Source organism: Carcharodon carcharias, chromosome 30 (assembly GCF_017639515.1).
Source record: "Carcharodon carcharias isolate sCarCar2 chromosome 30, sCarCar2.pri, whole genome shotgun sequence".
In the NCBI taxonomy this organism is placed as follows: Eukaryota; Metazoa; Chordata; class Chondrichthyes; order Lamniformes; family Lamnidae; genus Carcharodon; species Carcharodon carcharias.
In genome coordinates this window covers 4,386,293-4,413,438 of record NC_054496.1, presented here as the reverse complement: position 1 = coordinate 4,413,438, position 27,146 = coordinate 4,386,293, and the positions used below count along the sequence as shown (strand labels likewise).

Here is a 27,146-nt window from a genome sequence, read left to right as displayed (position 1 = left end):
AAAACAGATTGTAAGAGCCTTTCCAAGGATATAAAAAGGAAGAAATAGCTAAAATACGCTGGGTCCCGAGAAGCAGAGACAGGAGAAATTATCATGGGGAATGAGGAAATGACATTGAATAAACTGAGCCACATGAGAAATTAGGAAAGAAAAATTTGCATTTATATCGTGCCTTTCATGACTACAGGATGTCTCAAAGCGCTTTACAGCCCATTAAGTACTTCTGAAGTATAACGTAGGAAATGCGGCAGCCAATTTATGCACAGCAAGCTCCCACAAACAGAAATGTGATAACGACCAGTTAATCTGTTTTTGAGATGTTGATTGAAGGTAAATATTGGCCTGAACACTGGGAAGAACTCATCTGCTCTTCTTCAAAATAGAGCCACAGGATCTTTCATCTGAGAGAGGAGAAAGAGCCTTGGTTTAATGTCTCATCTGAAAAGTGGCAACATAACAGTGCAGCACTTCCTTAGTATTGTACTGGAGTGTCAGTTTTGATTTTTGTGCTTAACACCTGGAATGCGACTTGAATCCACAGTCTTCCGACTCAGAGGCAGGCATGGTACAAAGTGAGACCCAGCTGGCACAAGTGACCAAAAGCTTGATCAAAATTTATAGGTCTTATGGCGAGTCTAAAAGGAGAGAGACGGGCACGTCCGTTTAAGGAGAGAATTCCAGAGTTCAGAACTTAGGCAGCTGAAGGCACAGCCACTAGTAGTAATGTGGTCATGAAAATTAGGATGTACAACCAACCAGAATTGGAGGAGCACAAAGTTCTTGGAGCGTCATTGGGCCAGGGGAGGATGCAGAGATAGGCAAGGCCATGGGGGCATTTAAACATGAGGACAAGAATTTTAAAATTGAGTGTTATCTAATATCTAGTCTTCACTTTATGTATTTGGGAAACTTTGCATTACAGAATCAATAATTATCCTATTAAAGCAAACAGTCATAACAGAAATAGATTATTTTACAGTATAAGCAAGTCTTACATGTAGCTTTTATGTCAATTAGCGGGAAAGAAAGTTGTTTTCATAGAGCTCTGATGTTAGCAGTGCTGAACCTAGGCACAAGAATTCAGCTGACTATCCAGCGTTTGTGGAAAATAAAATAAAATTATAAACACAGTGGGAAAAATTTCCCCCCCGTTGGAGGTGGGAAGTGTGGGAGCAGGCGCGCCTTCGATAGGCATCCCTGATTGGGGATGTGCCGCCAGTTAAGGCCCGCCCAGCGTGATGTCTGCTCGGAAGCACTATGCTCTCCCTGTGCGGGCGTGTGTTGTGGGGGGAGATTCCCTCAGTCAGGAGGAGGCTAAGTGCTGCCTCCGGGAGATTGTCTCCAATGTAAAACTTTAAATAAAGAGGTTTAAAATATTTCCCTGCCATGTCCCCTCATGTGACACTGTCACATGAGTTGGGACATGTCTATAACTTTTATTGAAAGATGTGATTAAAATTTAAATAACCTCATGAAACTTCATCTCGCCCGTGGATCAGGTTTCATGCTTTTTCTGAAGCCCGCCAGGGCTCCCGGCCTGCCTGCCAACCTTAAGGTTGGATGGGCAGGTCCATTAATGAGTTTAATTAGTTTCTCAATGGTCTCAATAGGCCGTTGACAAGTCAGCGGGCGCGCAGCTGACTTGGCTGTGCCCCTGCTGACCTGAAAATGGAAATGACCTGGGGTGATGTTGGGAGTTCCACCTGACGTCATCCCGCATCATTTTACGTGTCGGCGAGCGGACCCTGTCCCCACTCGCTACCAGAAGATGCTGCCCAGTAATTCAAAAACAATCCAAAGAACCAAGCATTGTCAGCAACCAGTTATCCTTACAGTTAGTACATTAATTACTGTAAGTTGACTTTAATATTGCAATGAACAGCATCTCTCAGTAACAATATCAACAACAGGATCATTGAAATTTCTCCTCAAGACATGTATTATCATTTTATTAACTTGTTTATAATTGTTGTTATCTCACTAGGTAATAGTTTTTTTAAGGGAACGTTCCCCTGATGTCATTTTCACTGGGGATCTGTGGACTATTGTTGGGTTTTGTTTTGTGTAATTGATAATGTCCTCTTTTACGGGGAGCATGAATGCAGTTCCAGTACAAGACAAGGCCTGTAAGTAAGATCAAGGTCAATCCAACTACTCCTGCTGTCACCAGTAATGCCCATATGTGACCTATGAAAACATAAAAAACAATTACATAAATCACTGGCAGTACCAGGGAAATATATTTATTACAAAACAACTGATCATCTCCAAATCCTTCTTCAGCAACTTCCAAACCCATGACCTCGACAAAGAAGACAAGGGCAGTCATTACATGGGAACACCGCCACTTACAAGTTTCGCTCCAAGCCACACACCACCCTGACGTGGAATTACATCCCCATTCCTTCACTCTCGCTGGGTCAAAATTCCAGAACTCCCTCCCTGACAGCACTGTAGGTGTTCCTACACTGCATGGACTGCAGCGGTTCAAGAAGACAGATCACCACCACCTTCTCAAATGCAATTAGGGATGGGCAATAAATGCCGGCCCAGCCTATGATGCCCATGTCCCGTGAAAAAAAAAAATCAAAAAAAAAATCTGTGCATTATGGACATTAGGAATTTCTCATGGAATGTCTAATGCGCTTTATTCAGCTCTTCCACAGAACCATTGAAAAGTTATAGCACAGAAGGAGGCCATTCAGCCCATCTTGTCCATGCCAGTTGAGGATACCCAGGTGCCATTTCTAATCCCTCCTTCCTGCACCCAGCCCATAGCCCTGCAGCTTACAGCACCCAAGGTGCAGATCCAGGTACTTTTTAAAAGAGTTTAGAGTTTCTGCCTCTACCATCAACTTGGGCAGCGAATTCCAGACACCCACTAGCCTCTGCGTAAAAAGGTTCTTCCTCATGTCCCCCCTATACCTTCTGCCACTTATCTTGAATCTATGCCCCCTGGTTCTAGAATTCTCCACCAAGGGAAACAATTTTATCCTGACCACTCTATCTATTCCCCTCATAATTTTGTACACATCAATCAAGGCACCTCTCAGCCTTCTTTGTTCTAAGGAAAATAACTCCAGCCTATCCAATCTCTCTTCATAGCTACACTTTTCTAACTCTGGTAACATTCTTGTAAACCTCCTCTGCACTCTCTCCAGAGCTATTACGTCCTTCCTGTAATGTGGTGACCAGAACAGCACACAATACTCAAGTTGTGGCCTCACCAGTGTTTTATACAATTCCAACATTATATCCTTACTTTTATATTCTATACCTCTGCCAATGAAGGAGAGCATTCCATATGCCTTCTTTACAACCTTGTCTACTTGAACTCTCTGCCTTCAGGAACCTGTGTACTTGTACGCCAAGATCTCTCACTTCATCTACCTCTCTTAGTATTTTCCCATTTATATTGTAATCCCTGTAACTGTTTGACCTCCCTAAAGGTATGACCTTACACTTTTCTATGTTAAAATCCATCTGCCATTTTACCGCCCACTCCACCAAACCATCTATATCGTTTTGGAGATTATGACTATCCTCAACACTATCCACTACTCGGCCAATCTTTGTGTCATCTGCAAATTTCCCAATCGTTCCCCCCACATTCATGTTCAAATCATTAATACATAACACAAACAGCATGGGTCCCAATACCGAGCCCTGTGGAACACCATGAGACAACTTTCCATTCTCAAGGGCATCCATCGACCATTACCCTTTGTTTCCTGTCACAAAGCCAACCTTTTATCCAGTTTGCCACATTGCCCTGAATCCCATGGGCTTTTACTTTCCTGACCAATCTGCCATGTGGGACCTTGTCAAATGCCTTGCTAAAATCCATGTACACAACATCCACTGCACTACCTTCATCAACCCTTCTTGTCACTTCCTCAAAGAATTCAATCAAATTTGTGAGGCAAGACCTTCCTTTAACAAATCCATGCTGACCATCCCTGACTAGTCCATGCCTTTCCACATGACAGTTAATCCTATCTCTCAGGATTGATTCTACTAATTTGCTCACCACCGATGTGAGACTAACTGGCCTATAATTGTTTGGCATTTCCTTTGATCCCATTTTAAACAATGGAACTACGTTTGCATTTCTCCAGTCCTCTGGTATCTCCCCTGTATCTAGTGAAGATTGGAAAAACATCCTCAGAGCATCTGCTATCTCCTCCCTGACTTTTTTTAGCAGCCTTAGAAACAATCCACCTGGCCCTGGTGACTTATCAACTTTCAAGGATTTCAACCGTTTGAGTACTTACTTTCTCTCTCTTTATGACTATCCCATTCAATATCTCGCAGTGTTCCTCCTGGACTACTATATCTACATCCTCCCTTTCCTTTCTAAACATGGAGACAAAATATTCATTCAAAACCCTTCCCACAGCCTCTGCATCTACACACAAGTTTCCATCTTCATCTCTGATAGGTCCCACTTCTTCCTTAAATAACCTTCTAGCATTAATGAATTGGTAAAAGACCTTTGGGTTATCTTTAACTTTACTTGCTAATCTTTTTTCATGCCCTCTCTTTGATTTATTTTTTTATTTCATCCCTGCACTTTCTGTATTCATCTTGGCTGTCTGCAGTGCTTTAGTTCTTTGTGCCTATCGTACGCTTTCTTTTTCTGCATGAATTTTTCTCCCTCAGTGCCCCTTATATTATTTGAATCCCAGTTGATATTAGGATAGTTGAAGTCTCCTACTGTTGTTCTTACAAGCACAAATTTGCCTACATATTTGTTCTGCTATCCCCTTTTCACTATTTGGGGGTCTGTAGTATACTCCCAGTAGTGTGACTATCTCTTTTTTTTTCTAAGTTCAATCATAAAGCCTCGTTTGTTGAACCATTTAGTATATCATCCCTTCTCACAACTGGAATTGATTCTTTAACAATTAGTTAAACCCCTTTCTTTTTTATCTTCTACTCTATCGTGTCTGAAGACTCTATAAACAAGGATATTAAGCTGCCAGTTTTGCCCCTCCTTTAGCCAGGTTTCCGTTATAGCAGTGACATCCTGCTGCTATGTGTCTACCTGTGCCCTTAACTCATCTACCGTGTTTGTAATACTCCTTGCATTGAAGTATAAACAGTTTAACCCTGTCAATTTCCCTTGCTGGACACTTTTTAAACTTTGCTTCTCCTCTAACTCCATGTCTATCACAAGGTCCCTAGCTAATATTCTGCATCCATCTTTCTGATCTGAATCTGACTTATCTGATCCTACTCCTGGGATCCCATCCCCCTGCCACACTAGTTTAAATACTCCCCAACAGAACTAGCAAAAGCCCCCACAAGGACACTGGTCCCAGCTCCGCCTGGGTGCAGCCTGTCCGGTTTGTACAGGTTCCACCTGCCCCAGAACCGGTCCCAGTGCCTCAAGAATCTGAATCCCTCCCGGCTACACCATCTCTCCAGCCGCGTGTTCATTTGGTCTATCCTCTTATTCCTGCTCTCGCTAGCACATGGAACTGGGAGTAATCCTGAGATTACTACATTTGAGATCCTGCATTTTAATTTATCTCCTAACTCCTTGTACTGAGCTTGCAGGTCCTCATCCCTTAGTTTACCTATGTCGTTGGTACCAATGTGTACCACGACCACTGGCTATTTACCTTCCCTCCCCAGAATGTCCTGCAGCCGCTCTGTGACAGCCTGGAACCTGGCACCAGGGAGGCAACATACCATCCTTGATTCACGTTTGCGGCCACAGAAGCATCTGTCTGTGCCCCAGCTATTGAATCCCCTATCACTATAGCTCTGCCACTTGTTTTTCTCTCACCCCTCTGAGCAGCAGAGCTACCCACGGTGCCGTGAACTTGGCTGTTGCTGCTTTCCCCTGAGAGGCCATTCCCCCCCCCAACAGTATCCAAAGCAGTATATCTGTCTTTAATCTACACCTTCTTTCACTCTTCCCATATAATAGCCCACTTCTGATTTTTATGGAGGACAAACAACCTGTTCTTCCTGTCTTTTCCCATTTACACACCTATAGGAATCATATGAAGGTGAAGTTTCTCTCTGTGAAATTTAAACTTTAGTGACTCAGACTGACATGATTGCCTCCATTTTCTTCCCTGGCATGGGCAGAAGAGTATAAATTTGAGGTACAGGCCATTTGTTAGAACACATACTGATAGGGAAAGAAGAGGAGTGTCTCTAGCCATGCTATTGGCTTCCTTTTTCTCTACTTAGAATTAGCACATGTGTTTTGCTAGGCTTTCCTTTTTTAATCTCAGACTTGATCTCCAGGTGTTCTATCTTTTTAATCTCTCTCATTTTTTCACTTTACTCACTCATGCACTCCATTTCCCTGTATTACCTTTAACTAATTTAATGCAGCTTTTCATTCTCTTATAAAAAGATCATCCATCATCTAATAATTCCCTATTTTTCTTTTAAGCTGATTCCAGAATTTCACTTTTTCTTCCACTCTGTTTGTCCCTCCTTTTTGCTTCTGCTTCCATTAAAGATCATGTTCATCTTTCAGCTTACAGCACAAAGCTTACCAACATGTTATCCACAGATTCTGATCGACCTGCTGTGTGTCCTTTATTTTTTACTGTGATTGTCCCACCTCCCCCCTGCTTACTATTAGAATTGAAGCCTAACCATGTGCTGCAGATCACTGAGCTGCCAACACCTTGCACCATGGACTGGCAGCGTAGGGATTCACATCTGCAACTCTACTCCTGCCACATTATTGCCCAGGCATTCTGGACAAGCACAGAGCAGGAGTAAGGTGCTTCTACACACAAAGAGGAACAAGTGGAAGGGAGTGTCACTCTGAGCCACTCGTACGAATATCCCAGAGGCTAGTTACAGAGCAGCATTGTTACAGGCAGGCAATAGTTAATCCATTTGTCCCATCATCAGCAAGGGTGGAGTGGAACAGGAGCCTTGAAGAAAAGGGAAGAGATCAAAGAGATCAGAATTAAGTAAACCAACATAACACTCAGGTTTTAATTGGAGTAACAAAAATGCTGTTTCAATCCTCAAGAGAATAATTATTTATTCTTTGAATTCTGACCAATGTTATAAACTGACATTTGACCCTGATGTCCACTTCCTTCTCATCAATTCCATATTGATTGGTAGCTCGACATTTATAAATTCCTTGATGTTCTGATGTTGCTTGGGAAATACGGAGAACTCCAGGAGGACCAATCTCAATGTTGCTGCCATTACTGGGGTCTTCCCACTTTACTGTAGGTGTGGGGTTTCCACTAGAATTGCAGGTTATTGTAACCTCATTCCCTTTACTGACATATACGGGAAACTCTGACACTGTTTTGTTATTTACTGATATGGTTGTGTCTCCTGGATTGTTTGGAAAAGAAATGTTAAATAATAAGGAAAGGTGTTTGGAGAAGCAGCAGAGCAGTGGGTGGGACACAAGTTCAGCCCCATTGCCAGTGAGTTCCAAATTCCAGCTGTGCCAGTGTGAGACACATTCCTCAATTTATACAGAAACCAAGGCCTAGAAACTCAATGGTGCAAAACGGGGTCCTCAGATCCAATATGGTGCTGGATGTACACAGCCCATTATATTGGTTTGAGCTGCTGCTTAGGCATCTAGGACACATGCTGGACTATTTAAAACAATGAACAAAATATTAATATTAGTATCTTATGCGTGTTCTTTATCCCTTTTGTGATACTGAACTGCCCCAGTGTCAGAGTGATAAACTCACTCAGCAACTTCTGGTGCTAACTGATGTATCCTACAGCTGCGTACCATGGTATATTCTGTTGTCACTATGCTTGATGGTTACTGCTTGAACGCCGTGAAGCAGAGTTGTATAAGGTACAAGGAAGCCTTCATTAACTATACCTGAACTATGTACATATTTACAGTAGGTATGGAGAGGACTCCATACTCAGTCCTTACACGTTGCTACACATCTCTAGACTGGCCCTAGCTCTAGGTCATGAGCCTTCTTACATCACCATGGGCATAATTTTCTGCTTGTTAGGTGGGACATGTTCATAATTTACATAATAACTTTATTAAAATTTTTAAAACCCTGCATGAAACCTCATCCCGGCTGTGAATGAGGTTTCATGTTTTCTCTATTCCCCGCTGGGGCTCCTGGCCTGTCCACCAACCTTAAGGTTGGACGGGCAGGTCCTTTAATTGTTTCAACGATCCTGTCAATGGTCTCAATTGGCCATTGACAGGTCGGTGGGCCCACAGCTGATTTTGCTGCGCCCCCGCCTTCCTGAAAATTTAAATGGGGCGGGATGACGTTGGGGGTTCTGTCTAACCTCATCCCGCGTTATTTTAGGCATCGGCAAGCGGGCCCTGTCCCATATGTGCGGTAATGTACTCAGTCTCATGTTAACCATTTAAGTACCAGATCCTTCTACTATACCTCTTCCCAAGTCTTTATCCTCTGGATAGAGACTGACATTAGCTTACTTCCAGTTTGCTTCAAGTTTACACTACTATAAGACTCGTGTACCAACTTTAATGTTACGACTATAAACTATTCTAACTCTATGCTATTTCATTATTTTCCTGTTGGCGTGTCCTGCATGCCATGTGTAAAATGACACATGGTGATGTCGGGCGAGTGTTCTGACGTCATCCCTGCCATCACCATATTTGGGAAGAGGGGCATGATATAAGTTCGGATGTGCGCCCGCCATCAAATAACGGGCCAGTTAAGGCCCTTGAGGCAGTAGTTGGCGCTGATTTTTCAGGGCCCGTGCGATCTTCAGGATGTCACACAGGCGCAATGGGCAGGCGGGTAGGAGACATTTGTGTAAATGTCATCCACGAGCGGGATAAGAGGGGTGAGTGGGTTCGCGAATGTGATATTTCAGGTATTTAAGTGTGAAAGTTACTCATACTTGCCTGTGTGAGCAGGAACACTTCAAAACTCATATCAGCTGCGAGGACAGGAGTAAAAGCCTTGGTCAGGACTCTACAGTAAAGATCATTTCTGGGGCCTGCAGCTATCAGGAAGCCTTCCCTTAGCCTGGGAATGGGAGTTGTGCTCTTCACTGGAAGCACCTCCTCTGAGGAGGAAGGGAGGGCTAGAGCAGGGAGGAGGCCAGGATTCCACACTCAGCCTCTGGGGAAGCCATCTTTGGGAGGAGAGGCACAGGCACTAGGGGCACAGGGCCAACAGGAAGTGCAAGGTGGAAGGGGCCGCAGAAGATGCCAATGTTCTGCTGCCAGGGTATTCAGGCAGCAAAGCAGCTACCTCAATATGTCTGAGGTCCGATGCCAAAGGAGGTTGCGTCTCTCAAGGGAGACAGTCACCTCCATCTGTCAGATGATTGACCCTGAGATCTCTGCAAACTGTGTGGGTGGGCCCCCCATGCCAGTGGCTCTGAAGGTCACAGCTGCCCTTAATTTCTATGCCTCTGGCTCTTTCCAGGAGTCGGTGCTTGATCTCTGCGGAGTGTCCCAAACAGCTGTACACACTTGTGTCAAGCAGGTGACCGACGCTCTGTTCAGACGGGCATTGACCTTCATCCACTTCCGCTGGAATGATGATAGCCAAACAGAGTGAGCCAGAGGCTTTACAGCGATTGCTGGCTTCCCCCGTGTCCAGGATGCTATAGTCTGTACACATGTGGCCATCAAGGTGCTAGCGGGTGAGCCCGGTGCCTTCGTCAACAGGAAGGGCTCCCACTCCATGAACGTGCAGATAGTGTGTGACCACAGGATGCAGATTCTACAAGTCTGTGCAAGGTACCCAGGCAGCTCCTACAACACTTACATCCTCATTCACTCCCAGGTGCTGGGGCTCTTCAGTGCTCCAGCCCGGCTGGATGGATGGCTGCTGGGTGACAAGGGCTATTCCCTCAGAAGGTGGCTCATGACACCTCTCCACCATCCAAGAACAGAGACTGAGCAGCGCTACAATAGGAGCCAGGGCACTACAAGGGCTGTGGTGGATAGAATCATCGGTCTTCTCAAGGTGCGCTTCCAATGGCTGGACAGCTCAGGGAAGTGCACTCCAATACCCCCTAGATCGTGTGTCACTGATAGTGGTTGCATGCTGCACTCTCCACAATCTGGTGCTGGAAAGGGGCAATGTTGTGGACGAGAAAAACGTAGAAGCAGTTGCTCCGGATGCACACGATGAGTCCAGCAGTGAGTCCGAGGATGAGCACGCACAGGAGAACGCTGAGGGGGTAGATGCTGACCCGGGCATCCTCCCGGGAGGCAGGGACATCTGGGAGGCTTTAATCTAAAGGACCTTCAGCTAGCCCACCACAGATGGACCTTCAACACACGCCAGGGCTGCAGGCTCCATACTCGATACCTGAGTGTTAAATCAGCCTGGATACTAACATTTACTAAGGCCCTTGTCAATAAAGCTCAATATCAAACAGCTCACTCATAACATCGCGGCTTCCCGTCCACTTGCAAAAGTAAGGAATCACCCTGAGGCATGGCAGCATGTCAACATTTATTGAGTGAAGAAATGTAACTTCATAAAGCAAAACAAAAACGGTGTTGGACATTTCACCAAGTCTTCCACAAAGTACTATGGACCAACATAAAAGCAGCAGTGAGAACCTCATGGTGTGCCTAAGGTGCCCTAAATTTATGTTGACCAGTGCTACGTCTAGGTGCTGTCCCCTCGCTGGCACTGGCATCTCAGACGGCCCGCTCACTATACTGGCCTGTTGGCCTCGATGACTTTGGCAGACGTTCTCTGGCCCGCAGAGTATTTGATGGCCCCGCCTGGGAGGGAACTGCCAGTTCCACAGCTGGCTTCTCTCCAGTTGCCACAACCTCATCGTATGCCACAGTCACTGGCAAAGGGACGGAGGAGCTGTTGCCCTCATCCAGAGCGCCCTGAGAAGAGCTTGCAGAGACGACCAGCAGCTGCTGCGCCGACGTGAGTTCGCCTCGGACCTCCCTGCTCACTATAGATGGATGGGCACCGAACTGGGATAATTGGTGTCCAAACCATCTCCCACGCATCTCCGACCAGCTAAGGCCAATGCCGGGTCCGAATGCATCCCCCAGGATGCCCTGACTGGTCTCCTGGAAGAGCCTCTCCACGAGATACGCCACTCTCTTCATGGAGGAAGCTTGGCGCTCGGCCATGAGGCTCATTGCATTGGTGATGCTCCACGTGGACTCCTCCAGCACGGGCACCATGCCATGCATTGCCTCATATATCTCCGCCAGATCCTCCCGCATACCCTGCTGCACTTCCAGCGTCTGCTGCCTCACGGACAACTCCAATGGCACATCATCAGTCACTGACCGAGCATGTGCCTGGTCCCCAGCAGTCCTCCGACTGCCAGCACCCTGGGCACTCTCTGCCTCTGCCCACACCTCATGCGAGTGTGAAGTGCCCTCACCACTGTGCCCCGAACACAATATCTAATTCCCACCGAGTTGCTAGTATCTGTGCTGGTGCCTTCCTGGCTGAGATGGTGTGACACTGGTGAGTGGATTTGCTCTGGGGCTTCAGGGGTGAGAGGTGGGCCCTCTGCCTCCTCTTCCCAGCCTTGCTCCGGTGATGCTGAAAGGAAGAAAAAGGACATTTGATTATTTACAGTGCAGACAATGTCAACTTGCATGCCACTCCACCCCGATCATTATGTGCTCATCCTTCCATAATCAATGGTAAACCCATGTTGCTAACTTAAATCCCTGAGCATTCAGCAGTGCCATGGCTTCTTTGACACACAAGGTGACCTGACTGCTCACCAAACATACCTCCTTGTGGCATCCCAGCCTCACCGCCACCGGTGGACCTGGGGGCATGGCGCCTCCAGATCCTTGACCTGCTGCTTGAAAGCCGTTAGGATGGCCAACTGGACCTGGCCTTCGCCAGTCCACATTCATTCAGAGGCACAGTGCACAGTCTTTTCCTGAAAAGGAGAGAGGAGTATTGATTAGTCCAGCCTGCACCTGAATTCCCATCGTATCCCTGCCAACCCAGCCAGAGTGGGACATTACAGGACTCCAGTTCTTCATCACCCTGCAGCTGTCACACACTCACCCAAACAAGCCAGGGCTGACCCCCCACCATTGCCCAAATGCTGCTCCTTCACATGTGGCACCACAAGGTGTCACTTTGCTAAGCAAGGAGGCACAAGCACGTGGAATGCAAACACCAGAAATGGATTGGTGCCCTGCCAACTAGAAGCTCCCCTCCCAGCATGTTAGCATCCTGACTTCGACATGCTTCACAGTTCCAGCTCTCTGCCTAGGTGCAGACCCTTGACTTTCAACCTCATTCTATACTCTGGGTGTCAGTGTCACCCATGCTGTGAATGCAGAACACATCCTAGCTCAACCCTCTCAGGGTGAACTGGGCATGGGCAATCTCTGCTGTCATGCCCAGCGAGGGATCCATGTCGTGAGGGATTCAATGACGTTACTGTAGTCAGAGCTCCGTGGTGGGGTGGGGTTGGGGGGGCGGATATTGGCAGGAAAGGGTGATGGTTGCATTAAGTGAATTGAGGCAACATGGTACTCACCCTTCCCGAGCGCAGGCGATCGTTGAATCTTTTGCGGCACTGGAGCCATGTCATGGGAGCTAACACTCTTAGCCACCTCCTCCCACGCACACTTGATCAGGTGGGGAGGCCTCTGCCTCCCGTCCCTCAGAAGAAGGACCTCCCACTGCACTGCCACCTCCTCCAGGAGGGCAGCTAGGCACTCATCAGAAAAACGAGGGGCACACTGCCCCGCTGGCTTACCCTCTGGCCTGGCCTGTCCCATTAGCTTGCCCTCCGGACTTGTGTCATGCACGTTGCCCCTCTGATGTACTCTTCTCCCAGCCAGTGTGAGCTGCCTTTCCAAGGTTGCCAGCTGGGTCACCATTGGACCTGGAGGTCTGAGTGTACCCGCTGCCGCCCGCCCACTCCCACTATGCACAGGAGTGGTGAACTACGCTGGGCGGGCCTTAATTGGAACCGATCGCGGGCGGTGATCGGGTCTGCGCCCGCCTGAGCCCGCTCCCCCACAGCCCGCCCAACATGGGCATAATTCTCCCCTATAACATTAACTTTAATGGCATGCATTAGCAATGTTCTTACTACCCTATCTCCCCAACTCAATCCTTGACATCAGATATTCAGACAGTCGGGAGGTCTTGTACCCCTGCCACCTCTCATTTGTTTTCTGGTTGGGAGAGTGGTAGGCTCTAGAGGTTCTTGTTCTTGGTTGTGGGTTGGAGGTCATACTGCAATATAATATGGCATCATTCACTTCTTCTATTGATGGATGGTGCCCCATGCCTGGTCAGTCTGGATGGTTTGGCGGTGATTGGTTGTGGTTATTCATGATTGTCTTTTTCTAGGTGGACGAAACTGATATTTGTCAGATTGTTGGTGTAGTTTCTTCTTTCACTTTTTCGGGCCTCGGGAAGCTCTTTGTGGTTGAGGGAGAGCCTTCCTGTGGAAAGAAGAAGATTGGGCGGGTAGCTCATCTTTGTTTCATTGCATAGGTTGTGTGAGGCTGCTACCTGGTTGGCCCGTTGTTTGGAGGTTGTCAGGTTTGTGCAGTGGTTGGCTTGTCTACCGTCGCTGTTGGAGGTAGAGGCTTTTCTGAAGGTTGTTTCAGCTCCGGCATCACTTCCATCAGGGGTGCTATGGTAGCTCCCTTTGCAGTAGGTTGGTCCGGCCCTTGGACAGGTTCAGGGACCTGGAATGAAGAAGAACAGACCTACTCCGCGAAAAAGGAAGAGAGGTTACAAATGAAGTCAACATTTGAATGCTGTTTTATGGTTGAATCTTTAGGAGGATGGGGGCCACGGTGACTTTCACCTCTTCTGCTGGCTGGAGAAGATCGAGAGCTATGCAAGCATCCCTACTGAGGAGAGAGTAGGGCTGATTTTGCATGACGTACATTACCTCCATGATCTATTTATTGCTGTACCTCAATGGTTCCTGTATTGTTATGATCCCAACTGATGTTTCTACTGGACAAGCCTGAACTCAGGATGGAACCTGGCTTGTTAGATCCTAACTTTTATGTTTTATGTTTAGAGACACGGAGAGTAACTACTGGATAAAGTCACGGAAATCAGCTGATGAACTTTTAACGGAAGAATAAAACATTTATTAAGCAAGAAAAGATGAACTATATTACACTAATCCTTTACCCACAACTATATCTTTACAGATATATCTAGATTTGTAAGGATAACACAAGTTACAAAAGCTATTTTATACTCTAATGCTCACAGTAAGTACACAGTCCATTTACCAATAGGCACCCTGTGGTCAGACACACCACACTCTGAAAGCAAGTGACAGATGCCACCTCAACCAGATGCTATGGATCTTTCATCGACACCTTCGCTACCCCAGCGCGCCCCAGATGCTTGTCACACCATGCCAACTGGTCTCATTGAACTCTGTCTTTCACCATTTCCAATCTCCAAGAACTCACTTTGGAATCTTCTCCCAAGTTGATGCTTTTGCTCCGATGCCTTCCACAGCGGTTCATCTCCAGGTTTTGAACTCTCCTGATGTTCCCCTCCTCTAGGTCGTCACATACATTCAAGCTTTCTTCCATGCACTCTCTCTTACCAACTTAGGCGTCAACAGTACACCACTACTTCACATGCCAATAGCAAAGAGTTGTAGACCTTCAGCCATCTCTTTGGATCTTCTGGCTTCTCACATGCCTATATGCCTCCTGCAGCTTCCATCTCTAACTTGAAGCCTGGGTTCCTCCCCTCCACTCCTTATCTTTAATTTCACTTAATAGGACCTTTTCCAGGTTCCTGTCCTTCCGTTGACTAGAAGGTCTGCATCGGATTTTCTCCTGTTTCTGTCTCATCCCTTTTGCCTTAGGACCTTTTGGCTCTTTTGGTAAACCTACTCTCTCTGCAGTTCCCTCTCCCACTATGCAGTCTCTCTTGGCAGCTGTCTTCAAACTGAACTCAAACTGCTGTTTTTTTCTGTGTGGTGTGTGTGCGTGCGTGTGTGTGTGTGGGGCCTACCTCTCTGGAGCCCTGTTGCTAGGCAACAGCACTAGTTTTCTACTTTTTTTTTACTTTAATTTCTCTTAGATTTGTAAAACTCATTAGAAATGCAGGCACCTTTTAAAGGGAAACTAAAACTCAACTTGACCTTTTCTTAACACATAAATACTGAAATATAAATCAAACGAAACCTTACAGCTAAAACTAATTTCTAACACCGACAAATACAAATATGACTTATTTAAACTATCTCTATTTCCTAACAGTATCATGCCAATGTCTGGGAGTTGGACTCCCCCTATGCTGTAATGTGGAGTGTCCATCATTCACTCCGTCACCTGAATCTAACTTCAGTTGGTTAGATGGCTGTTCACCATGATGTCTATGTTCCAGAACAAAGAGTCACTTCACCTGATGTCGCCCAAGAAGAGAAGCTATGTGTCTTCTGGGTTGCAGGCCTCGACCTCATGGATGGCTTTCGGGTTGTCTGTGGGGTGCTGGGGTCTCAACTTGCACAGCTTCTTGAAATGTCCCTGTCTGTGGCACTGGAAGACTGGGCAGTTCTCGCAGGACATTGGTCTTTCCTGTGAGGATGCTTCACACCTCAGCGCTGGCAAGGTCTTTCAGCAGGGTGGTTCAGGGGTGGCATAACCTGACTTGGGTAGTCCCTGCACTTCTGAGGCTTGATATGGTGGACTGAACTGGAGCTTCTGCCCCATGAAGCTACATGAACTGTAGCTTCTGCCCCACTTTAGCAGGAAGAACAAAAAAGCAGAGTATTACTTAAATGGAGAACAGCTGCATACTTCTGAGGTGCAGAGGGATCTAGGTGTTCTAGTACATGAGTCACAAAAAATTAGTATGCAGGTACAGCAAGTAATTAAGAAGGCTAATGGAATGCTATCCTTTATTACGAGAGGATTGAACATAAAAGTAAAGATGTTATGCTTCAGTTATACAGGGCATTGATGAGACTGCACCTCGAATATTGTGTGCAGTTTTGTTCTCCTTATTTGAGGAAGAATGTAAGTGCATTGGAGGCGGTTCAAAGGAGGTTTACTAGATTGATACCCGGAATGAGTGGGTTGTCTTATGAGGAAAAGTTGGACAGACTGGGCTTGTTTAGAAGAGTGAGGAGTGATTTGATTGAAGTATACAAGATCCTGAACGGCCTTGACAAGATGGACATCGAAAGGATGTTTCCTCTTCTGGGTGAGTCCAGAACTAGGGAGCACTGTTTTAAAATTAGGGGTTGCCCTTTTAGGACAGAGATGAGGAAAATTTTTTTCTCTCAGAGGGTTGTGCGACTTTGGAAATCTCTGCCTCAGAAGGTGGTAGAGGCGGGGTCATTGAATATTTTTAAGGCAGAGTTAGACAGATTCTTGTTAGGCAAGGGAATCAAAGGTTATCAGAGTTAGATGGGAATATGGAAATCAAAACACAAGAAGATCAGCCATGATCTTATTGAATGGCAGAGCAGGCTCAAGGGACCGAATGGTATATTCCTGTTCCTATTTCTTATGTTGTTATGAAGTGTTCTCCTCTGAAAATGGTCTGGTGTTGGTCACGCAACTCAGAACGTCTAACCAGCTGGACAGCCTTGTAGAAAGTAAGATCGTCTTTGGCTTGGAGGAGGTCAGACAGTGAATCATCCACTAAACCCACCACGATTCTGTCTCAAATGAGTTTGGGTTTTAAGTCGTCATATTCACACCCTTCTGTCATGTAGTAGAAATTGTTGATGAAGGAATTGACAGATTCCTCAGGGTGCTGGACCCTCCTAAATTTGGCACATTCCAGGATTTTATTGGATCTCAGGTTGAAGAAAAAGTTGAAAGATTTTAAGACAAATTTAGTAGATGACTGATTTATGGCTTGCCTTGCAATTATGTCATCTATGATGGGCCCAATGGAATAAAGTAGTGTGCAAACTTGTTCTGACTCCGATTTTTAAAAATTTAATCCTACCGCAATGCTATTTCTCAAAAATCTTTTTCTCCATTTCTGGGAGTGATCAGGGCCATCGATGAAGCCCACTGGAGGTGGGAGAGAAGAATTGTGATCCAACTTTAAAATTCTTTGAGTGTAGGTGTAGCTTTAAGAGAGAAGAGGGTTTCAAGATGGGGTCACCAGTTATTGATGAAGAAGGGATATTTGCATGCTTCCCTGGTTTTGGCATGCATTTCAAAATGGCAGTGGTGCTCCGATGAAGATAGAGAACCCAAAATAGCTGCGGGATCAGAGTGTAAAGCCTTTTTGATATTTATTGTATTTCTGTGATCTGTAAGGCCTCTCTTAGATTATTTTTAATATGTATTATCTTTATACTTGTGCCAAATGTAACCAGTTGTGATGTGTGTCCTGAGCTCAGAACTGGGTGGTAGGAACATGGAGTGTGGAGGATATCGGATGAAGGGAGAAGGTTTTTGACCAAATACATCAACTCTGAGGCTTATATGGATTTTTTAAAAAAAGAAAGACTGGACACAGATATGCCAGGACGTGTCACTGGTTAACCACCAGACTCCCTGATTACAGAAACTGACCTATACAATGGTCTCTTGGGTCTGTGTGAATGGCTTTCTTCCTACCTTACCAATATACATTACTGGCAGGTACCTAGAGACAACCCTTGCTCTAGAGAGCAGGAAATGATCACGTGCAGCTTGTCTTTGCATGGCAGGGTGGGCTTGATAATCTATCAGATGACTTGATTTAAGACATTACCTTATATGCCGAAAGACCAGGGACAGAAAGGAGTATAATGCCACAGCTCCCAAGGACAAGAGGGCTTCAACAAGGACGTGTGATTTGGTCAATCATGGGAAGTCATGTGGAGGAATTCACTTCAGCGGACTGATCACCTGGGAACGAGCTCCTGCCTGCGGGTCTTACTGGTGTTGTAAGTATAAACTATTGCTTAGTGGGTTAATAAAGGCTTTCCACATAAAGTGGAAATTGTGTCCATAATTTGTTTTGTGTCGTTGATACCAAGTACGGGGTGATCACCTGAAAGGGTAGTGAGACCCCGGTTAGGAGTCTTACAGGAGGTTGCTGAGATGACTTCTCGCTCCACGACAGCGTGCAGCTGTCGGGAATGGGTCGGAAGGATAGCAATTTCACTGAGCAGGAAGAATCAAGAGATACTCGGCTTGATGAAAAAAACATTTTCTCCATCATGTGTGCCTCCCAGTGGGGAGGATGTTGAGGTTTGGGCTAGCAACTGACATTAACAACAGAGTTTCTGTCTGATGTGATTGAAGAGAGGATTCACAGGACTCACTAGCCTGGAAATTTAAAAGAATTTTCTCTCACCCTGCAGGCTGCTGGCACTGGTTAAGGCTGAACTTCCATAGGGGAGTCAGTGGAGTCTTCCGCCTGAGTTTAAACTTCTACCTTTTTCCTGCTTCCAGGCTTTCATGTCTCTGGAGCTTCTCTGGTGAGTTTTCTCAGTGTCTTAGCTTCTGGAATGAGGTTGCTTCAGTACAGAAAGCGTTGAAGGTGTCCTTTTCTTTAGTTCTTCAGCATCGTAGTGAGGATGTGGATTTTTTATCGCTTGCTGCCACCATGATGGATGCTACCACTGGTACCATGATATATTCTGTTGTTGCTACACTTGAAGGATACTGCTTGGACACCATGAAGCAATCTTGTATAAGTTATAGGGAAGGATTTATTAACAATACTGAACTATGAACAAATTTACAGTAGATATGGAGAGGACTCCATACTAAGCCCTTACACATTGCTATTCATCTCTACACTGGCTGCCGCTCTAGGTCATGTGCCATCTTATATCACCATGTCGGGGGTACTGTACTCAGTCTCATGTTAACCCTTTAGGTACCAGATCTTTCTACTACACTACCAGGTAGGAAAGGACCTTTCAGCAGCGCTATTTAAAGGCCTCATCCATTACTTACAGGTAGTTCGTCATTGAAGCCAATGATTAACATTTGAGTTTTCTCCAGCTTGTTTTCTGACTATGGAAGCTATATTCTGATTATTGCTGAAAAAAAGACATTTTGTCAAAACTTTTTATCTTGCACTCATCAGGACAATTGCAAGAATACCAGTGTCAGGGGAAGCAACACCTTCATGCTGATTCATTGGCAAGTTGACTCAGATTGGTAGAGACATTGCCATGGAGAATTCCCGACTGACAATCTTAAAGTGGTTGTCAGCGTAATTTTTAGCACACTGAGGATTATTTAGCAAATGTTGTCCAAACCATGGAATCACATCTAATGTTGGACATTAGACTTTGAGTTTTGCAAGAACGGGTTGGTTGTGTACGATCCATACCTCGCCCATTGCAAAGAGCAGATAAGACAGGCTGCTTGATATGATCTGCCAGTTTTTGAGACATATGGCCTACACTGGCACTGAAATTCATATACCACATTACTCATTTGTGTGATAGGCAGGACGTCTTTTTAGTTTGACGGCAGCATCCAGTTAGTGGCGAATACCACTCGTGTTGCTACTGCATAGTGGCAGTGTGAAACAGTTACTGCTGAGGAGATTTTGCTGGTGATGCTGTACTATCTTTGGTTTTCTTCGAAACAGTTGCAACCATATCTCAGTGTGATTGCCCCCACCTCCCTCCCTCACTACTGGAATTGAAGCCTAACCATGTGCTGCAGCAGCTCACTGAGCTGCTAACACCTTGCACCATGGACAGTCAGCATGTGGATTCGCTGCTGCAACTCCACTCCAGCCGTTTTACTGTCTGTGCAGCCTGGGCAAACACGGAGCAGGAGGAAGGTGCTTCTACACACAAAGAGGAACAAGTGGAAGGGAATGTCATGCTGGGCCACTTGTAATAATGTCCCAGAGGCTAGTTACAGAGCAGCATTGTTACAGGCAGACAGTAGTTTATCCATTTGTCCCATCATCAGCAAGGGTGGAGTGGAAAGGAGTCTTGATGAAAATAAATAAATAACAGAATTAAGTAAACCAACGTGACACTCAGGATTTAATTGGAGTATTGAGGATTGGATTCAATCCTCAAGAAAATAATTATTTATTCTTTGAATTCTGACCAAATTAGAAACTGACCTTTGACCCTGATGTCCACTTCCTTCTCATCAATTCCATATTGATTGGTAGCTCGACATTTATAAATTCCTTGATGTTCTGATGTTGCTTGGGAAATACGGAGAACTCCAGGAGGACCAATGTCAATGTTGCTGCCATTACTGGGGTCTTCCCACTTTACTGTAGGTGTGGGGATTCCACTGGAATTGCAGGTTATTGTAACCTCATCTCCTTTACTGACATATACGGGAAACTCTGACACTGTTTTGTTATTTACTGATATAGTTGTGCCTCCTGGTTCGTCTGGAAAAGAAATGTTAAGTAATATGAAAATTGGAAGGCGTTTGGAGAAGCAGCAGAGCAGTGAGTGGGACACAAGTTCAGCCCCATTGCCAGTGAGTTCCAAATTCCAGCTGTGCCAGTGTGGGACACATTCCTCAACTTATACAGAAACCAAGGCCTAGAAACTCAATGGTGCAAAACGGGGTCCTCAGATCCAATATGGTGCTGGATGTATCCAGCCCATTATATTGGATTGAGCTGTCTCTTAGGCATCTAGGACACACGCTGGGACTATTTAAAGCAATGAATAAAATATTCAAATTAAGATCTTATGCTTGTTGTGAATCCCTTTCATGGTATTGAACTGTCTGAGTGTCAGAGTGATAAACTCACTCAGCAAGTCCTGGTGCTTACAAGCAGGATAGGACCTTCAGCAGCACTATTATTAGGGTTTATCCAGTACTTTCAGGTTAGACGCTAGTTGGTTACTGAAGCTGATGATAAACATCTGAGCATTCTCCAGCTTGTTTCTGCTGTGGAAACTATATTAAGATTGCTGAGAAGGAGATTTTGCTGGTGATGTTGCAACATCTTTAGTTTTAAACAGTTGCAACCATAACTCAGTGTGATTGTCCCCACCTCCCCCCCTCACTATTGGAATTGAAGCCTAACCATGTGCTGCAGCAGCTCACTGAGCTGCCAACACCTTGCACCATAGACAGTCAGCATGTGGATTCGCTGCTGCAACTCCACTCCAGCTGTGTTATTGTCTGTGCAGCCTGGGCAAACACGGAGCAGGAGGAACAAGTGGAAGGGAATGTCCCAGAGGCTAGTTACAGAGCAGCATTGTTACAGGCAGACAGTAGTTTATCCATTTGTCCCATCATCAGCAAGGGTGGAGTGGAACAGGAGTCTTGGTGAAAATAAATAAATAACAGAATTAAGTAAACCAACGTGACACTCAGGATTTAATTGGAGTATTGAGGATTGGATTCAATCCTCAAGAAAATAATTATTTATTCTTTGAATTCTGACCAAATTAGAAACTGACCTTTGACCCTGATGTCCACTTCCTTCTCATCAATTCCATATTGATTGGTAGCTCGACATTTATAAATTCCTTGATGTTCTGATGTTGCTTGGGAAATACGGAGAACTCCAGGAGGACCAATCTCAATGTTGCTGCCATTACTGGGGTCTTCCCACTTTACTGTAGGTGTGGGTTTTCCACTGGAATTGCAGGTTATTGTAACCTCATCCCCTTTACTGACAAATATGGGAAACTCTGACACTGTTCTGTTATTTACTGATATGGTTGTGCCTCCTGGTTTATCTGGAAAAGAAATGTTAAGTAATATGAAAATTGGAAGGTGTTTGGAGAAGCAGCAGAGCAGTGGGTGGGACACAAGTTCAGCCCCATTGCCAGTGAGTTCCAAATTCCAGCTGTGCCAGTGTGGGACACGTTCCTCAACTTATACAGAAACCAAGGCCTAGAAACTCAATGGTGCAAAACGGGGTCCTCAGATCCAATATGGTGCTGGATGTACACAGCCCATTATATTGGATTGAGCTGTTATTCACTGATATGGTTGTGTATCCTGGTTTATCTGGAAAAGAAATGTTAAACAACATGAAAATCGGAAGTAGAAAGTAGAAACTAAAATGACAAATGGAAAAGTATGCTTATGACAGATGTCAGGTGGATAAACTATGGAGAACCAGGCAGAATATAGATGTTTCAGAGGGGAAGTGAAAAAGCAAATAAGAGAAGCAAAGAGAGAATATGAAGAAAGACTAGCAGCTAACATAGAAGGGAATCTTGGTGATGGGAAACATCTAGAAACAATAATTCGGGACAAAACTAATAGTCACTTGACAAACGTGGGATAATTAAGGAAAGCCAACATGGATTTGTTAAGGGAAAAACATGTTTAACCATTTTGGTGTAGTTTTTTGAAGAAATGACGAAGGGTTGATGTGGACAATGCTGTAGACGTGATGTATATGTACTTGCAACAGGCTTGTGATACAATGCTGCACAACAGACTTGTGAGATGGGTCAGTGTTGGGACCCTTGTTATTCTTGATGTATATAAATGACCTAGACTTTGGTGTATACTGCACAATTTCCAAATTTGTGGATGATAAGAAACCTGGATGCATTGCGAACTGCGGGGAGGATTGTGTTATCTTCAAAAGGACATAGAGAAATTGGTGGAGTGGGTGGACAAGTGGTACATTAAATTCAGTGTGAAGAAATGTGAAGTGATTGATTTTTGTAGGAATAACACTGATAGACAATATAAAATAAAGGGTACAAATCTAAAGGAGGTGCAGGAGCAGAGGGACATGGGTGTGTATGTGCATAAGTCATTGAAGGTGGCAGGACAGGTTGAGAGACTGAATACTAAAGCATACAGTGTCCTAGGCTTTATTAATAGGATACAAGTGCAAGGAGGTCATGTTAAATCTATATAACTGGTACAGCCCCAACTGGAGTATTGCGTCCGGTTCTGGGTGCCGCACCTTAGGAAAGATGTGAAAGCATTAGAGAAAGTGCATAAAAGATTCACTAGAATTGTTCTTGGGCTGAAGAACTTCATTTACCAAGACAGATTGGAGAAATTGGACCTCTTTTTCTTAAAGAAGCATGGCTGAAAGGAGATTTAATAGAGGTATTCAAAATCATGAGGGATCTGAACAGAGTAGATAGGGTAAACTGTTCCCGCTTGTGAAAGGATCAAGAACATTGGGGCACAGATTTAAGGTAATTGACAAAAGAAGCAATGGCAGCATGAGGAAAAACTTTTTCATGCAGCGAGTGGTTAAGGTCTGGAATGCACTGCCTGAGATTGGAGTGCAGGCAGGCACAATCAAGGCTTTCAAAAGGGAATTAGGGGCTGGTACAACCACTAGGCAAACTAGACAGTCACCTAGAGCAGCAACATTTCGGAGTGGCAAAAAACTGAATGAACTATTCACGAAACTACACAAGTAAAACACATTGGGCAGAATTTTCCTGTTGGTGTGTGGGGGCGAGACCCACAGGCCGACACGTAAAATGATGCACGGTGAGTGTCCCGACGTCACCACATGACATTACGATATTTCATTGGGCGGGTGCATGGTGATCTCCGATGCGCGCCCGCCATTAATTAATGGGCTATTTAAGGCCCTTGAGGTGCCAATTGACAGTGATTTTTCAGCGCCCGTGCAATCCTCGGTTGTTGCACAGGCGCAACGGGCAGGCGGGTAGGACACGTTTGTATAAACCTCATTCACAGGCGGGACAAGAGGGCTCAGCGGGGTTGCAAGTGTGCTCTGTCAAATATTTATTTTTTCAAAGTTATTGATACTTACCTGTGTGAGTGCAATATTTCAAAATGCATACCAGCTGCTTGGACTGGACTCACAACCTTCAGGTCAGCACTTTGCAGTGAAGAATTTTTTTTTGGGCCTGCAGGTTTCAGGAAGCCTTCCCATAGCCTGGGGATGGGAGTTGAACTCTCCACTGGAGGCACCTCCTCTTAGGAGGAAGGGAGGGCTAGAAGGAGGGGGAGGCCAGGAGTGCACATTCAGCCTCCAGAGGAGCCACCTTTGGGAGGCCAGGCGCAGGCACAAGGGGCGCAGGGCCAAGAGGTTGTCCAAGGTGGTAGAGGCTGCAGAAGACACCATTATTCTGCTGCCAGGGTATTCAGGCGGTGAAGCAGCTACCTCAATATGTCTGAGGTCTAGTGCTGAAGGAGGCTCCGTCTCTCCAGGGAGACAGTCAACTATATCTGTCAGATGATTGGCCCTGAGATCTCCGCTAACTATGTGGATGGACACCCCATGCCAGTAGATCCAAAGGTCACAGCTGCCCTCAACTTCTATGCATTTGGCTCCTTCCAGGGGTCGGTGAGTGATCTTTGTGGTGTCTCCCAATCATCTGTCCACACTTCTGTCAAGCAGGTTACAGACACTCTGTTCCAGCATACATTGACCTTCATCCATTTCCGCTGGGACCAGGCCAGCCAGACACAGCGAGCCAGAGGCTTTACAGCGATTGCTGGCTTCCCCCATGCAGGGTGCTATAGACTGCACACATGTGGCCATCAAGGCACCAGCAAGTGAGCCCGGTGCCTTCATCAACAGGAAGGGTTTCCACTCCATGAACGTGCAGATAGTGTGTGATCACAGGATGCTGATTCTTCAAGTCTGTGCCAGGTACCCCGACAGCTGCCACAACACCTACATCCTCATTCACTCCCAGGTGCCGGAGCTCTTCAGTGCTCCAGCCCGGCTGGATGGTTGGCTGCTGGGTGACAAGGGCTATCCCCTCAGAAGGTGGCTCATGATGCCTCTCCGCCATCCAAGAACAGAAGCTGAGCAGTGGTATAATAGCAGCCATGCCTCCACAAGGGCTGTGGTGGAGAGAGCCATTGGTCTTCTCAAAATGCCCTTCCGATGCCTGGACCATTTTGTGTTGTTTGCCCTCCCCAAATGCATTACCTCACGCTTTTCCAATTTGAATTCCATTTGTCACTTCTCCGCCCACTCAACCAAACCATTGATATAATTGTGGAATTGACAGCTACCCTCTTCACTATCGACTACATAATCAATTTTTGTGTCATCTGCAAATTTCCCAATCATGCCTCCCACATTTAAGTCTAAATCATTAATATATACAACAAGCAGCAAGGGTCTCAACACTGAGCCCTGTGGAACATGACTGGAAACTGTCTTGCTTTTGTGATGAATGTATAATCATTTTCATAATATTTTTATGGTTTATTATGAAATGGATTTCTGGGTGTGATTATAATTGGTCCTGTCTATGTGAGTTAATTACATTTGGAGTCAAGTAGACTGAAAGCTTGGAATCATAAGAAGCTAGGTTTAAAAATGTGCTTGACATGCTAATGAATGAACAAGGATGTTGCCTTAGCATGTAAGGTGTGAACCTATTGTTGGATTTAAAAAGGATCTTAGTCTGTTTATAACTAGCCAGATAAGCAAGGCTAAGGAGAGTGTTTATTTTTCCCAAAGGTTACTGACAATATTGGCAACATGAAAGTTTTTATATTATGAGGAAGATACTGTTTCAAAGACATATGGAACAATAGAATTTACATATTAAAAAGAGAGAAACATATATAAAGGAGAATGAAAGGCTAGATGGCAGAGGGCCATGTAAGGTATGAGGAGTGTGTGAAATAGCCTAAAGCATTTGTGCATAAGTTTGTTATATAACAAAACTAAAGTTGGGGAAAAGCCATTTGTTTAAATTTAATTTGTTTAAAGTTAAAGCCATTTAAAAATTCCCTTGTGGATTTGATCCACCTGGCACATATCATCTGCCACATCATAACAAATTAGGGGCTCTTTGCGGGATATTTGAAATTCATTGATTTGGTCTGGAATTGGTGAAGCTTAAGGCTACATATTTGAGAAGCACATTGAATTTAGGAGTTAGTGTGAGGGATTTTAAAGTGGTGGGACTGCATAAGTTATAAGACATGATCTTCCCCTAACAAAACTATGCTGACTATCACTGATCAATCTGTGCCTTTCTAAGTGACAGTTTAACCTGTCTCTCAGAATTGTTTCCAATAATATTTCCACCACTGAATTCAGAATGACCAGCCTATAATATTCCGGACTATCCCTCGCATCTTTTTTAAACAATGGTACAATGTTCGCAGACCTCCAATCCTTTGGGACCTCGCCTGTTTCTAGTGAAGATTGGAAAATGAGCCTCAGAGCATCTGCTATTTCCTTCCTGGCTTCCTTCAACAGCCTGGGTTAGTACATTAATGCCAGACCCTCCAGTACTTCCTCTTTCACTATGCTTATTTTGTCTAATATTTCACACTCCTCCACTTTAATTAGAATGTCTGCATTGTCCCTCTCCATTGTGAAGACAGAGACAAAGTACTCATTGAGAATCCTGCCCAAATCTTCTGCATCAACCCACAAGTTATCATCTTTGAAAGGTCCTACCTTTTCTTTCTTTGTTCACTTGCTCTTAATGTACTGATAAATCATTTTAGGATTTTCTTTGATTTTACCTGCCAATTTTTTTTGGGTCCTCTCTTTGCTTTCCTAATTTCCATTTTTACTTCATCCCTGTACTTTCTATATTCCTCTCAGCTTTCTACAGTATTAAGCATTTTGTGACTGTCATAAGCTTTCTTTTTCTGCTTTACCTTGGCCTGTATGCTTCTGTATAACCAGGGGCCTCTAGATTTGGCAGTACCGCCCTTTTACTTTGTGGGGACATGTCTACACTGTGCCCGTAGAATTCTGCCTTTGAATGCCTCCCACTGATTTGACACAGCTTTTTCTTCTAATAACTGTATCCAGTCCACTCTCGACAACTCACCTCTCAGCTTTGTAAAATTTGTCTTCCCCCAATTTCGAACTTTTACTCCTGTTCTATCTTTGTCCTTTTCCATAGTGATACTAAATCTGACTGCATTATGGTCACTATCTCTAAAATGGTCCCCCTCTGCTACATCATCCACTTGCCCAGCTTCATTTCCTAAGACTAAATCTAGAATTGCATCCCCTCCTGTTGGGCTTGTTATGTGTTTGCTAAAAAGTTCTCTTGAATGCAGTTCAAGAATTTTGCGTCCACTGTGCCCTTTACACTGTTCGTATCCCAATTGACATTAGGGTAGTTGAAGGCCCCAACGATTACTGCCCTATGTTTTAGCACTCAGAAATCTGTCTACATATTTGTTCTTCTCACCCCTTTCCACTACTTGGGGATCTATAGTACACTCCTAGCAGTGTGGCTGCCTGTTTTTTATTACTGAGCTCAACCCATATGGCCTCATTGATGCTACATTTAGTATATCATCCCTCCTCAGAGCTATAATTGATTTTTTAACCAATAATGCTACA

At 45.0% G+C, this 27,146-nt stretch overlaps 1 protein-coding gene across 2 annotated transcripts in view; it reads right to left on the bottom strand.

The window, feature by feature from the left end:
* Positions 1-1,809: 1,809 nt before the first annotated feature.
* The window catches only part of LOC121271151 (vascular cell adhesion protein 1-like), a 51,139-nt gene continuing 25,802 nt past the window's right edge, over positions 1,810-27,146 (bottom strand). For both annotated transcript variants that reach the window (XM_041176911.1, XM_041176912.1), the window contains 3 exons: positions 21,307-21,588; positions 19,995-20,276; positions 1,810-2,187 (listed from right to left, as the gene is read on the bottom strand). In XM_041176911.1, the coding sequence (XP_041032845.1) occupies positions 1,997-2,187; positions 19,995-20,276; positions 21,307-21,588 (755 nt within the window). In that variant the 3' untranslated portion in view covers positions 1,810-1,996. The remainder of the gene's footprint in view (positions 2,188-19,994; positions 20,277-21,306; positions 21,589-27,146) is intronic.